A 14,203-nucleotide genomic window follows, 5' to 3' on the forward strand; every position below is an offset into this window, starting at 1 on the left:
TCTTTTGTACGCGTGCCGGATCAGAAGGATTATTAGAGGGGGTAAGGTCAATGGTGGGTCAGAATTAGCATGACAGATCACAGATGGTGGGATAAGGGGTGCTTTTGGTGTTTGGTTGTTGGACCTCAGAATTTCTCCTCTTCAAAATGTTATGCTCAAATGTGGGATTTGGTTTGTTATCAACAAGCCCAAAACGAGATTGAAAAATGGGTTGCAATTTAGTTTGAAGCCTGCACTGATAAGTCCAGGAGCTAAGAGGCTCAGCAGAGGCTGTTACTCTGCGGCCAACTCAAAGGGGCTGAAGTTCGACGTAGTGCTTTTTGGTTGTTAATTTATAGTAGTACTGAGCAACATCCAACAATCCCATTCTGATTTGCACTAAAGTGCCTTAAGTAGCCCCCGAAGAGTCTGTTTATTCTCTCTGTCTAAGCTTTCAAAGATATACCGACCATAGGTATCTTACCATCAGATATCGACAGTCGTCTTCTAACATTACCGACCTTTAAATATTGGGTTTTCATCTGTGTTTTCTAGCCTGGATTCTACGCTTGTATTTGGGCCTCGCTTAGCTTGGGGTCATAGGTAAAAGTAGGGATTCAGGCACAAATAGCAAGGGATGCCTACAGCATCGCGTGCGATTGAAAACCGCACGAAATTTATATATATAGTACTGTTTACATATAAAATATAAGAGAGTTTTAACAAAAAAATTCGCGGTACTGTTCACTTTAACGAAAAACCACATCTTTACACTAAAAAGTCAATCCTGGTACTATTCACTTTACCCTTTATTTTGTCCTTATCGTTAAAACTCAAAATTTTCAAACTTGTTTTTATTAGTTTTCCTAAAATATAATACTTGATGTCTATGTACATGATACTTGAATACAAAAGTCTCATTGGCCGTCGGACTCTTACATAAAGAACTCAACATTGGAGGGGTACACTTTGATGTCATTCTCTTTTTCGACAACTCATGAACTCAAAGGGCATTTTTGACATTTTATTGTACCGGCTTAAAAATAAAGAGGAATCAAACAGTAAGAGAGGGGTATTTTCTTCTTTTACCGTGCTTAAGAACAATGTTATTTTTTCCATGGGGTTTTAGTACATAGAGTTTATGTATTTCAACCCGAATATTTTGCAATCTTTTGGCCGATCACAATGGAGTGCAGGAGACTAAAAGACGAGCGTTAAAATCACCAAACCTCTCACTGCAAAAAGAAAACAAAAAGCCTCATGGTTTCTGAGTACAAACATGTATGTCAGTAACCATATTGCTCTTGGAGGTTTCTCCAACAATGCAGAAAAGTAGACTTCATCCTTTGATTTGGGGGAAATAGCCCCCTTGTGTTGCTTGTATCTCAGCTGCAGAAACATGTACATGAAATCATCCAAACCCTTTCTAACACAGAAGAACCGGTCAATCCATAACAATCCGCCAGGCCTCAGAATTCGATCCCAATCAAACAGGATAAAATCCAGCAGCTGCAGGTCAATCCAGCGGTGTGAATCATGTCCATTGTGTTGTCAAAGAACGGTAGGCGTTGATTCAATGTTATCAACAATGGAACCAAACCTCTCAGTGCAATCATCTCGTTGAAAGGCGCCCTGAGGTTAAGAGCAGTAGAGACTACTGTAACGTTATGTTCTCTCATCCTTGCAGCGAATGTTCCTGTGCCAATGCCAAAGTCAAGACCAATCCTCATCTCCCCAGGCTTAATAGCCAGAACATCACTGATCCGAAAATCTACAGTAAGTGAGCTATTGGTAACCCATTTAAGCTTTTCCTTCTCCATTTCAAAGCACCCAACACACTTGGAATAGCCCCTCTTGGTGTTATTTTCCATCAAGCACTCAAAGTTCCTGCAATGATAATTGCTCCACCGCACATTTCTATCATCCGGAAGTTTCCACAGAGACTCGTTTATAGGGTAAGGCTTCTGGTAGACCATGGACGCCCTTGTCAAGCACCGCCTCCTGGGCAAAGGATCACAACCGTTAAGCATCAGCTTCTTAGCTAAGTTCCAATAATCGTTGCAATAAGACCCGATGTCATAGCTCATGTACTCTTCCAACTCTTTCTTGTACAACACACAAGCATGTCCAATTGTATTATATATCCTCTCTATTCCGTATATACTAATCTTCCCGGTTCTACTCTCCTTTGGGGTTATATACTTCCTTAACTCTTCGATCACAAAAGTGTTAATCAAAGGCTCTTCTTTCATCATTGAGTTGTGAATACCTTCGGCTTTAGGTAACCGAATCAGCCTCAGAGAAATTTGAGCGGTATAAAGAGGCCTGATTACTTTCTCCTCCAGATACTTCCTGTACTCAAATTTAGTAATGTTAGTTGTATGCAAGGCCTCCTTGTCCTTCTCAATTTGCTGCACCGCTGACTCGAGCTTTTCTTGTAAGCTTTCTAGTTTATTTAGAACTTCCCCTACTCGATCAGACAAAGCTTTTATGTCAAAACCTTCGTACGCATCTTTGATGCCAGTAAATTGTCAGGATATGTCTTCATTGTGAAAGAAAAAGCCTGCAGAGTAGAACTTGAACAGACTGCATATGCTGAAAATTATACCAAGGCCTCCCAATAGCATCTGAATCCAACCCATTAATTTACGCAGCCTACATTTCGGATGACACCACCTTACCACCTGAATAAAGCACAAAACCTCAACTTTCCTTTTAACCAAACACTAATTCTGTACTTCCTTTTTTCGGATTTTCAACCTAGTTGAAAAAACAAATCATAGTGATTACAAAATGATCGGAAAATAAAATGTTCAGCACAAGCCACAATCGAACTTACACAATTAAAACAACGGATCATTTTACCAAGAAAATGTATGAACTCACAACAGATTGCGATTCGTAAGATGAGCATCCAGTCTTATATAATGTAAAAACCAGAACACAGAAACTCCAAGGTTCAGAAATGTGTAAATTTCAAACAACATGAATCAAGGCCAAACATTTGCAACTTCGATTTTACATCAATTTATAATTTTCTCTCACAATACAAAAGCAAAACATAAGAATTTTCTCTGAAAATAATTTATAACAAAGGAAAAGCCAAATTTTCTCTAAAATTTCACAGAAGAGCCAATTTCCATTAGTTCTAAACCTTCTACATTTCATTCCCAAAAGCCATAACATCAAACACAAGTTAAAAGACTCAGAATTTCCTTTCATTTCCTCAGATTTTCTCAGCATCCAAACAACATCTAACAAAAGAAAGATAGCCAAATGAAGCTGAAAGTAAGCTACTCAAACCATAACTGAAATAAATAACCGAAATTTAAACAGAACCACAACCATAATCTCCAGGAACATATATCAAACTGAAGCCAAAACATCAAACACAAGTTAAAACATTTTAAACTTTCTTTTCCCTCATATTTTCCCAGCATCCAAACAACATTTAACAAAAGAAACGTAGCAAATGAAGCTGAAAACAACCCACTTAACCATAAATTAAATAAAAAATTTCCAAATTTAAACTTACTCAGATGAAGAATCTCCATGATCAAACTGAAGCCAAATCAATCTTCCTGTGCATAAACTTAACATATCTTCTAAACCCAATATCTGAAAGATAAAAAAGATTGAATCTTTTAGTAATACTTCAAATTTACTCCAAATAATACACTTCCCAATTGAGCATTAAGAGCTGTAAATTCGTATTTTTCAAGCTTACCCAACTCACAAAATCCACAAAACTCCCCATTATTTATTCCCTTTTTGTTATTTAATTTATTTAGCAGCATTCTTCTTACTCAACAGGCATTGAAGCACGAATCTCCAGAAGAAGAACCCTGATCAGAAATCAATTTATATAATTAAATTCAGGCCAAAAAAAAAAATATATATAATTAATTACTAAATCTTCTGCACACTTGGTTGTTTAATATATTAAAAAAGGAGTTGACTTTACAAATTTGGAGCTGAAAGAAGAACAGCGGTGACCAGTTGGATGGTAGCTGTGTGCCGGGTCAACCCGATTTGGGCCTGTTTAATTTCCATGTGATGGATGGAGGGCGAGAACCCTAAAATGGCGGGAGAGGAGGGAAACGTGACGTCGTTTTATCACATGCACTGGTGTTTACCGAGATCGGAATATTACTGTAGCTGTCGTGTGACCTAACAGTAAAACGGTTGACGAAGTTATCGTGCTATGGGATGATATTTTTCGAATTTGAATTTATTTGTGTTTTTGGTAGGGTAAGATAAATGCATATCGCATTATATTTTGCCTTCCTTTGGTTTAGGAGAAACTTTTTTCATGGGTTGGTAATACGGTCTGATATTGTTATACCAAGTATCATGATACAAGTGGTTGGACTTTTTTTTTTTTTTTTCAAATATCCATTCACTTGTTTTGTAACACCTAGTGTATCAGACTGTGTTTCCAGCGCCCTAAACAATTTCTCATGATTTAGGGTAAATATTTTGGCTTTTGTTCTTCAAAATTTGATTTTTATTTACATTATTAAACATTTTATCCATTGGACTATTAGTTTAGCTGTTACATTAAAGATGAGGAATAGACTTAGCCTCACAATAAGTTAGCAGCTGTTATTCTTTTACATGACACTATTTGGCATCAATAAGTTTTGGCAATGTGAAGAATTTAAAAAGACAAATCTTAGAAGTTACAAGTTATGAGTTTTGCTCACCTGCACATTTTTTTTTCATGAGTGAACAGTTGAGATTTAACTAAATTTCAGCTAGTTAAATTTTAACCATTCACTCATGTAAAAACTGCGCAGGAGAGAACCTCGATACAAATTATTACGCTATTCGACGTTTCATCTGGTCGAACAATTAACTCAACTTTAGTGCATATCACATAAATATTTGACAAAATGTGACAAAATTTGAAGTCTCAATAACCACTCCCTTTAATGTTAGGATGTTGCTATCTACACCTATTTTTATTTCTCACACACTCCTCTTAATGTTTGGTCGTCTGATCGAATGAACTGAAGAAGATCAAATGACAAAATTAACAAATATGTAAAAGATAAAAATAAGTGTGTGAACAGTTAAATTTTCTCGCATTTCAAATATAAAAATTAACAAGAAGATCAAACTTATTCACGTGAGACTTAAATCTGGTCACATTTCAAAGATGAAAATTTTGAGACACTTGGTAGGGAAAAGAAACGATCCGAAGTATATCTCGATAAGCTTTTTCATGTCGTTTTTTTAAGTGATGGAACAAGATTTATAAGGTAGGTTCTAGGTTTTACATGATTTGCATACATATGAGTTTGTAGCCAATGTTTCATATATACTTGGCACACAAACGTGTCTACTTTTCAGCATCCAAAAGTATCATGTAATTGCCAACACATCATGCACTTGAAGATAAACATTTTGCATGTTTCACTACTCAACTTTTACACCAACCTTTAAGCATGCATCTTATCTTTTAGACACTTCCAATGATATAAAATTGTAGTGACAAGATGTCACTTGGGTTAGTTTAGGGGTGAGGGTAAGTGTGAAGTAATGACCAAGAGCAAACTACGTTCAGAGTTTGCAACCCTGTCCAACAGAATAAAAAAAATCAATAAATTTTTGATATTTTTTATTATAAATTTGAAAAATTTGTGATCAATTCATGCTACAATAAGAAAATTCGAACATAAAAAAGCAATAATATCCTTTCTATCTTGCCGATATTATCAATATTTTTCTGGCATTTCTTTCACCTCTATTACTTTTGGTCTTAATATTTTTTCACTTTCGATTGCTAAATGGGTATTTCCATAAGATCGACTTAAGGTTGTTTAAAATAATTTATACAATGGCTAATGTTCGTATGAGAGTCGAGTATTTAGGAGGACACGAATAAGTCCTAATTTATTTTTTTTATTTTAAAGAAAGCGTCATAATTTGAGTTTTTCAATCAAATTATAAAGGGATAATTATGTAATTTCTCAGTCCTCATTTACACAAGTTTGCTCGAAGATTATCCTTTTTTTTTTTGTTTAAACTCAACAAACTCATGAGATTTTTTTTTTTTTGGTTTAAACTCAACAAATTCACTAGATTTAAACCCAGATATTATATTGGTCATAATTTTTTTTCTTTCACTTGTTAAATGAGCACTTTTAGATTGAGTTAATGTTGTTCAACTAGTGCTTGTGTTCGACGGTGTTTTTTTTCTCAACCTTGTAAGAGGTTATAAGTTCAAATCTCCACTTTCCACTAATAACAAAGAAAACATATCTAACGAAATTTGAGTATTATGAGGACACAGAAAAAGTTGTAATTTCTTTTATCTCATAAGGCTTCATAATTTGAGTATTTTGGTCAAATCACGAAGGGACAACGTTGTAATTTCCCATTTACGCTAGTTTGCTCAAATCTTATCCGTTTTTACTTTTTTAGGTTCATACGACAAATATAATACTCAGATATCTTGTTTAACACAATGAAAATATTGACTGTAATGAACCATATAGTCATTGGCGACAACTTAAAGTTTTCATGAGATTCACACTCAAATCTTCTTTTTAACCGATAATGAAAATATTGGTGTTGCTGGGCCGAATAGTCATTGGCGACAACTTAAAATGAAGTGTTTGATTTGTCAATTGGATTTTTGGAGTCTTTATTTTTTATTTTTCATTTATTTTTTCATGAAAACTCTTTGTTGACACGAGACATACATATTCTCCTCCTCCTCCTAGCCTATAAAGCCTTCCTTCCTCTCTATGCAAACACCAAACGATACTTTGATTTTTCTGGTTCTCACTTCTCCACTCTGTCCTTCCCTTCAGAGCCTGTGAATTCATCTCTGCGAACCCATACGAAAGTTTATCTCTTTTGAACCAGGTACTCTCTCGCTCTCTCCTGTCTCTTTCTCTCTCTTAACTCTTAAGGCTGTGTTTGGTTTGTTCTTATTTATTTCCTCTACTTTTTTGTCGATGTGTTTGATATTATAGTAAAGTTTGGTAATAGATGTGAATCAAAGCTTAACGCGAAAACCCATTTGCGCAGGTCTTGTTTTTCACGTGGGTTCTTGACTTCAAGCTCTTCCATGGAGGTTAGCCACTACTGAATTCTCTCTCTCTAAATACTCTTTTGCATACTGTTTGTAACGCTTGTGAAACAACTCTCTGCTTGTTGTTATTGTTTGCATTTTTCTGGAGTTTTATATGAGCTAAATTTTGTGGGTTAATACAAGAATCCGATCAGGGTTTGGCTATGAAAGTTTGGTTTGAATGCTATTTGCTTTGGCTGTAAATTTGTAATATTTTGGTTGCAATTTGCATAAGCTTCTGCGTTTTTGTCTCAGAGAGTGCTGTACACGTTTGATTTTCGTTATTTGTTGGCTTTTGTTTTCGTGAAACTGTTGTGTCGATTGTTTCGACATGCTTGATAGCATTTGTTGTTGTGTCCTTTATCGATATAGATCTAGGTTGGTTATCTGAATTTGGTTTGGTGATCTTGAAATTATCTGCTTTTATGTGTTTTTTTTTTTTTCATTCAGGGGTCGTTTTCTCTTTGTAGATATCTTTATTTGGGTTTCATTTTTCGTTAGGATCTGCATCCCCAAGTTTATAATTAATAGACCGCGTTGGCTTCGGGAGAGATGATGATAGTGACAAATAAAACCCAATGCAGTATGCTGAAGGTTTCATGGTGAAGGTTTAATGCCTTTTTCCAATCCTAAGTGTTTATTGTTATGTTTCTATAAACTTTGGCAGATGGAATCAGATCAGCCAGATGATGTTGGTAATTGCATCGAAGAGACATCTGTTCAGCATTTATTTGATCCAGGTAGTCCTGACATAAGCAATATGTTCGGAGAGCAGCAGGTGGCTCCCCGAGTTGGTGATGCGTACCAAGTGGAAATCCCTTCCATGACTATGGACGCTGAGCAGTATAAGCTTTTGACTAATCCCGCTCATTCAAAAGTTGTTGATGGTTCCCATTACTTTCTAGTTGGTTTGCCCGTACCAATTGTATATTCTGACGAAGTGAATAACATTGAAGATCACAGGCTGGAATCTCCAATTAACCCTGATAATGTGGTTAATGGAAAGAGTTCTAAGGAAGCTAGAAAGAGAAAAAAGGATCCTACTAGACTGAGGAAGAAAAGTTCAAAACTCAAAGTTGCACCCTTGTTATTTGGGTTGGACGAGGTAGATGAATCAAAAGCAGAAAATATTGAGCTGATGGTGGTGGAAGAGAATGCGAATCAGTCGCTGAGAAGCAAGTGCTGTTACCCAGTTCCCGGTTCATCAAGAAGCGCTTGGAGTGATGCTGAAGTGGATGGCTTTCTTCTGGGTTTATACATTTTCGGGAAGAGCTTTTACCAGGTGAAGAGATTCATGGAGAACAAAGCCATGGGAGAAATACTGTCATTTTATTATGGGAAGTTTTATAGGTCTGATGCATACCGCAGATGGTCAGAGTGCCGGAAAAGTAGAAGAAAGAAATGTATACTCGGGGAGAAAATTTTCACAGGGTGGAGGCAACGGGAGCTGTTATCTCGTATAATTCCTCATGTCTCAGAAGAATCTCAAAAATCTTTATCAGAGGTACTTCATGATTCGCTATTTAAGTATATATGTGATATTTTTTTGCCCTGGAACATAATTTAATAGGATCAATAATTATAATAGTGTACATACTTGTTGTATGTCACTGAAATTTACCATCATTTCTTTTTTCATCTTGCAATGAAGTCGAAAAGGAAACCTTGCTATTATGCTGTAGATTCCAGAAAAGTATATTTTGTTTGACAGTGCACTTAATGCATGTTGATACCGTTTTGTACTCCCATGGCTTCACCGCTCCAGTCTCTCTTCTTTCGTATTGTTCATTCACTTTTTCTTGCTCTTTAAAGGGTGATAGGAGAGTTGTTATATAGCAACAGAATTGAGAGTTAACGTATTTAGTGCTGAATTTTATTCATGGAAGTTTGTTTTCCTCAGTTCAATAGTTCTCTATTAACAATGACAATTAATAACAATGTTGACGTTCTCTTGTTACAAGTGAGATGCATAATATTTCATGGTTCGGAATAGATTGATTCTTGTATAACATATTCTTAGCTCAGATTGAGAAATGGATTACAAACGCTCCTATGAATGTCGCTGTAGCTTGAATATTCTTTATCTATCTGAGAGCTAAATGTTATGATTCTCACTCCTCGTTTCTCCTGTGATCTGTTATTAGCAGGGTTACAAATTATTTGCAGAGGGGACAACGTCTCTAGAAGAATATGTATCCTTCTTAAAGTCCACTGTTGGCATTCGTGTCCTCGTGGAAGCTATAGGAATTGGGAAGGGGAAAGAAGATCTCACAGGCTTTGCCCTGGAACCTGGAAAGAACAATCAGGAGCTTCCAGCTTGTCCAAAATTACCAGCTTGCAAAGCGTTTAGTTCTCTTACATTCTGTGAAATAATTAAATATTTGACTGGAGGAGTTCGGTTGAGCAAAGGGCGATCTAACGATATCTTTTGGGAGGCTGTTTGGCCGCGTTTGCTAGCAAATGGATGGCATTCTGAGCAACCTACATTTTCTTTGGTTTTTCTTATGCCTGGCATAAAGAAGTTCAAAAGAAGAAAATTGACAAGGGGAGATCAGTATTTTGATTCTGTTAGTGATGTTCTGAACAAAGTGGCATCTGAACCAGAACTTATTCAGCTTCAAGGTGAAGAAGAACTTGTTCCAGAGGCGACATCAGACCAGGATGATCTATCTAATCATCAACGCCATTGCTACCTCAAACCAAGGGTCGTTACTAGCAAACCAAACCGCATGCAGTTCACTGTTGTCGATACCAGTTTGGTCCATGGAGCAAAATCACGTGGCATAGTGGAACTGAAATACTCACCAGTTGAACTCCAAAGTAATTCGGAACAACCCAATTGTTCAAGAGAAAATGAAGGGGACTCTTGTGAGAATAAATTAAATGGACATGGAAATGATACTGTTGAAATGCAATTGAACAGTAAAACCAATATGGCCAAGCACCTGAAGCGTAAGAGGTTCACAATTGTCGATACCAGTCTAGTTCATAGAGGAAAATCATCAACAGTTACAGAACTGAGATGCTCGCCAACTGTGTTTGAAAGTTTTTCTAAGTCAACTGGTCTTTTACGAGAAACTGAAGAAAATTCGTTTGCGGATTTACTGGGCAAGCATAAGCCTGATGCTGCTGATATTTCATTGGATGGTGAAGTGAATAATTTCAGCGACAACTGCCGTAGGGATATATCTGATATTGGTGGTACAAACCAAATGGAAGTAAAAAATAGCTCAGATTCTACAGAAAAAATGGAAGGCCACCCGAATAAAAAAAAGGGGATGTCTGATGACAAGAAGCCGAAGAGGACTACATTACATAAGTTTAGTCGGAAAGAGAAACATAGACATTCAAATTCTGTAGGTTCTCTCCCCAAACGCCGACGATTAGCTGCTTGTGCTAAGTCAGAAACAGGTTGCCTCGTCAACAGTAGCTCTCAAGGTTTGCAGTCAGAACAAGTGGGATCCCATGGCCCATTGAATTCTCTAGATGCAGGCGAGCTTGTTGTTTCTCTAGCGGGTCCTCTTGAAAGGGAGCCATCAATTGCTTCTCTTGCTGAAGGTAGTCCAGTAAAGGAGAGTAGTTCTGAAACTCATGGTGGGAATTGTTCAGGTGAGCGCATGTCGCATGAGAAGAATGAGAATCATCAAGACCAGGAATCATCCATCCTAAACTTACATCAGGATTTGATGGACAGTAGAAACAGTGAAAAAGTTGTTGTGGTCAACTTGGAAACAAATGTAGACAGCCTGTGCCTCCCATCAAGTGAAGCACATGTTGTAGACACTTTGAGTACCTTTAACATGATCTCCAGGAGGCAAAGCACAAGAAACCGACCGCTAACAGCTAGAGCATTGGAAGCTCTTGCAGACGGGTTATTAGGCATTAAAAAGAGAAAAAACAGCTCAGAAGATATCCTTGGGGAAAATCAAGTCTCAAGACCCTCCCGCAAGGCCCGGAAGAGAGTCAGGGTAACTTCAAGCCATGCTGATACTGTTAGTGGAATTGTGGCTTCAGAAGAAAGCGAGGTGAACGAAGGTTTGAATGTTAGCAAAGATACGGATAGCAAACCTCTTGATCAAACTGGAGAAAAGTGGCCAACTAGCCTCTAGGTGTGTTTGAAGACTCATGTCATCTTGAAGTTGTGATTTTCGGAAGAATTAACCCTGGTAAGGTACTAATCTCTCTTTTGATTTGTTAAGTGGTTTCAAAACTGCACAAAGTAGTAACTGTGAAGTCTTCCAGATGGACAAGAATATTGTCAAATATTTTCGAAAATTCAATGATAGGAGATTAAACTAGGCGAATTTGACAGCACTTTTGATGGCTATTCATGGTTTTTGGGGTAACTAAGAAATTTCTCGTCTGAGCTATGGATGACTGTTTCAAGGGGTCACTTGCTGTTCAAGTTTCTTCCAAAACTGTTTAGTTAGTGGGTTTGCATAGATAATATAGTCTGACATGATGAACAGAACTTTAATTTCTAATAATCTCTTATGAACTCATCATGGTTGTAAGTTAAACATGTATTCAGAAAAAGATCCGAGGCTGGTTTTGATGACCTTTTTGTTGGCACTTTTTCTATTTCAGCAGGGTTTTAAGGTTTGGTGGGCCCTTTTTTTTGTTGATAGAAAGTTAGTTCTATATCCTATATAGAACATCTCATAATCTCACTGCTATTTTGTGCCCTATAATTTGGTTTCTATTCCCTAGTCCTTTGGTTGTCCTGTTATATCATATTTCTTGCCCAGCACACCTGATTCCACACATGAGAAATGCTAAGGTTAGTCGCCTAGACACAAGACGGTGGCTTCAGCCGTTAATGTGTCATTGGCCCCAACGTGACATATCAAATGGAAGTGGGTTTTGCATTTGCTTTCAAAACCTTGATGTTATAAGTCATTTGGTTAGTCTTTGGGCCTTAAATGTTTAGGGCTTGAAATAGGCTTTGGTCTGTTGGGTCTTGTATGTTAGGGCTTCAAGCCTTCAAATATTAGATGGCTTCCAAACATGGGCCTGCTTAGATTGAAATGCCTTATTAGTTGACCCATTTGACCGTTGCTATAATTTCGTTGACTATAGTGATTACCCTTTGCTTAAAAATAAAAAATAAAAACTAATATTAAGGGGAGGCAGAAGAGTGTGAACATATTGGGAGGGGGTTTTAAACATAGAACGTATATGTAGAAACACAAAGCCCTATCTAACAGGATACTGGATTACATGTTTTTGTATAAACACGGTTTTGTCATGTTAATTGGAAAAATTTATACTTTTTCCTACTCGTACCAAAGAACAGAAAAATATATATTTGGTTCCTCCATACGTGGGTATAGTTACATAATACATTAGCTAAAGCGAATATGCTCCTCTTATGCAGTGATGGATCTAGGGCTCGGACCTTCAGGAGTCCCAATGTTAAAATACAAGTTTTTTAGATAGAAGCGTGCAAAACAAATTCAATTTATTCACTGAGTAATTTTGTCGAACACTTTGGCGAGCTTATTGTCATTAGCCAAATCATGTTGCGCACATGTAAACAAATATTGACATAAGCCGATTCAATATGATGAGTGATATCGAGAGAATTTATCGAGTGTTTTCGACGCAACTTGTCAAGATATGCCTAGCAGATATTATATCAAACACTTGATAGGCACAAAAGGGATCAGTACCAAACATTCGAAGAGTCATCGGAAGACCTTCACTTGGTCCCAATGTACAAACGCCACTGCTCGTATGTATTTGATCGAGTTCGAATCTCTCTTCTCACAATTTAGATTAGTTTGAGTCATCGGAAGACCTTCACTTGGTCCCAATGTACATTCGCCACTGCTCGTATGTATTTGATCGAGTTGAAGCTCTCTTCTCACAATTTAGATTAGTTTAAGGTAGAATATCGCTTGTAAAACAAAAAAATGGTCCATACTTAATTCCAATTTGCATATTGGTTTCTTTAGACTATCTCCAATTCATGGGATAAAACTTAAAATATAAAATTTCAAACCCCCTCCCCCAAACCATCTCCAACCATTGGGCTAAAATAAGTCTTGGACAAAAAGTATATTTTTGGGCTAGATTTTCCCCAAATATTAGTGTGGCTTAAATTATTTTGGACCCACCAAACTGTCATATTTCAAACATTTTTTTGTTTTTTACCTATAATTCAATGGTTGTGATCAAATGAGATCAAATCTAATGTTAAAAAAATAAAATAAAATAAATTTGATGACCCAAAATTAAATCAAACGTCTAAAATAATTTAAAGAATTTATTTAAGTCAAATCTCACATAAAACTTTATAAATACCTATGTATTTGTATGATTTTTAATTATTTATTAGAATTTAAATATTTTTAAGTTAAAATGTTCATGAAAATAAATTAGAAAAATCTACAAAAATTTTATTTTCAAAAAGTTACCAAAAAAAAAAAAGACTAAAATCATAATTTAATACTCTCGGGCTAAAATTTAAGCCATAAACATTGGATGAAAAAAGCAGTTTCAGTTGAATATCAGAGTGCGTGACGATAGAAATTACAAAATAATTAGAATTTTATTAAACAAACAAGAATGCCAAAACAGCTACAAAACTCCAAGAGCTACATTGTGAGTAACTTACTTCTCAAACTAAATTACAATCAATATTAATAGAGAACCAAAACCTAAAAAACCATAACTCGGATGGGCTAGGCTCAATTCCAAAACTAACAAGCAAAACCCAAATACTAAAAGAAACATAAATACTAATATTTTCCAACACACCCATCAAACTCATGGCTGTACACAACATGAGTTTGCCAACGGACAATGTGGATGCAAGCTTTATTATGCTAACTTCCAATGCCAATTTCAATACGAAATTCCATTGGTGCAAGTGCAAGATTCCCATGCTAATGCCAATGCCCGTGCAAGATTCCCATGTTAATGCTAATGCCAGTGCCAGTGGAAGACAAATACCAATGCTAGTGCAAACTTTCCCGGTGCCAATTGCGAACTTCCGAATAAACCAACAAAAAATCCAGTTTACCGTGTACACAACGTCACTCGAGTGATCACCAGTTCAAACACTCGAGCGATTGTTGCAAAAAGGGTCTTCCCAATACAAGCCAAACAACCACCTTCTCAAGTCACCCATGTCGG

General features: G+C 36.5%; 1 protein-coding gene and 1 pseudogene across 2 annotated transcripts; one reads left to right on the plus strand and one right to left on the minus strand.

Moving 5' to 3' along the window:
* Positions 1 to 1,138: 1,138 nt before the first annotated feature.
* Positions 1,139 to 3,736, minus strand: LOC137745477 (uncharacterized; annotated as a pseudogene).
* A 3,009-nt stretch (positions 3,737 to 6,745) lies between these two features.
* Positions 6,746 to 11,661, plus strand: LOC137746046 (uncharacterized). Of its 2 annotated transcripts, XM_068486098.1 has the most exons (4): positions 6,746 to 6,855; positions 7,021 to 7,066; positions 7,731 to 8,567; positions 9,211 to 11,661. In XM_068486098.1, exons 2-4 carry the CDS (start codon positions 7,061 to 7,063, stop codon positions 11,170 to 11,172), a joined length of 2,805 nt encoding a protein of 934 aa, XP_068342199.1. In that variant the 5' UTR covers positions 6,746 to 6,855; positions 7,021 to 7,060; the 3' UTR covers positions 11,173 to 11,661. The 2 variants fall into 2 exon arrangements, with proteins under 2 accessions (XP_068342199.1, XP_068342198.1); XM_068486097.1 differs by lacking the exons at positions 6,746 to 6,855; positions 7,021 to 7,066 and having other exon boundaries at positions 7,583 to 8,567.
* The last annotated feature ends 2,542 nt before the right edge of the window (positions 11,662 to 14,203 follow it).

This window comes from Pyrus communis, chromosome 9 (genome assembly GCF_963583255.1).
Source record: "Pyrus communis chromosome 9, drPyrComm1.1, whole genome shotgun sequence".
In the NCBI taxonomy this organism is placed as follows: domain Eukaryota; kingdom Viridiplantae; phylum Streptophyta; class Magnoliopsida; order Rosales; family Rosaceae; genus Pyrus; species Pyrus communis.

Bases quoted from the DNA above. Each gene is read 5' to 3' on its own strand.
- LOC137746046 (XM_068486097.1), top strand. From the start codon at position 7,677: ATGCCTTTTTCCAATCCTAAGTGTTTATTGTTATGTTTCTATAAACTT. The intron at 8,568-9,210 runs GTACTTCATGAT...TGTTATTAGCAG, and splicing joins CTCAAAAATCTTTATCAGAG to GGTTACAAATTATTTGCAGA.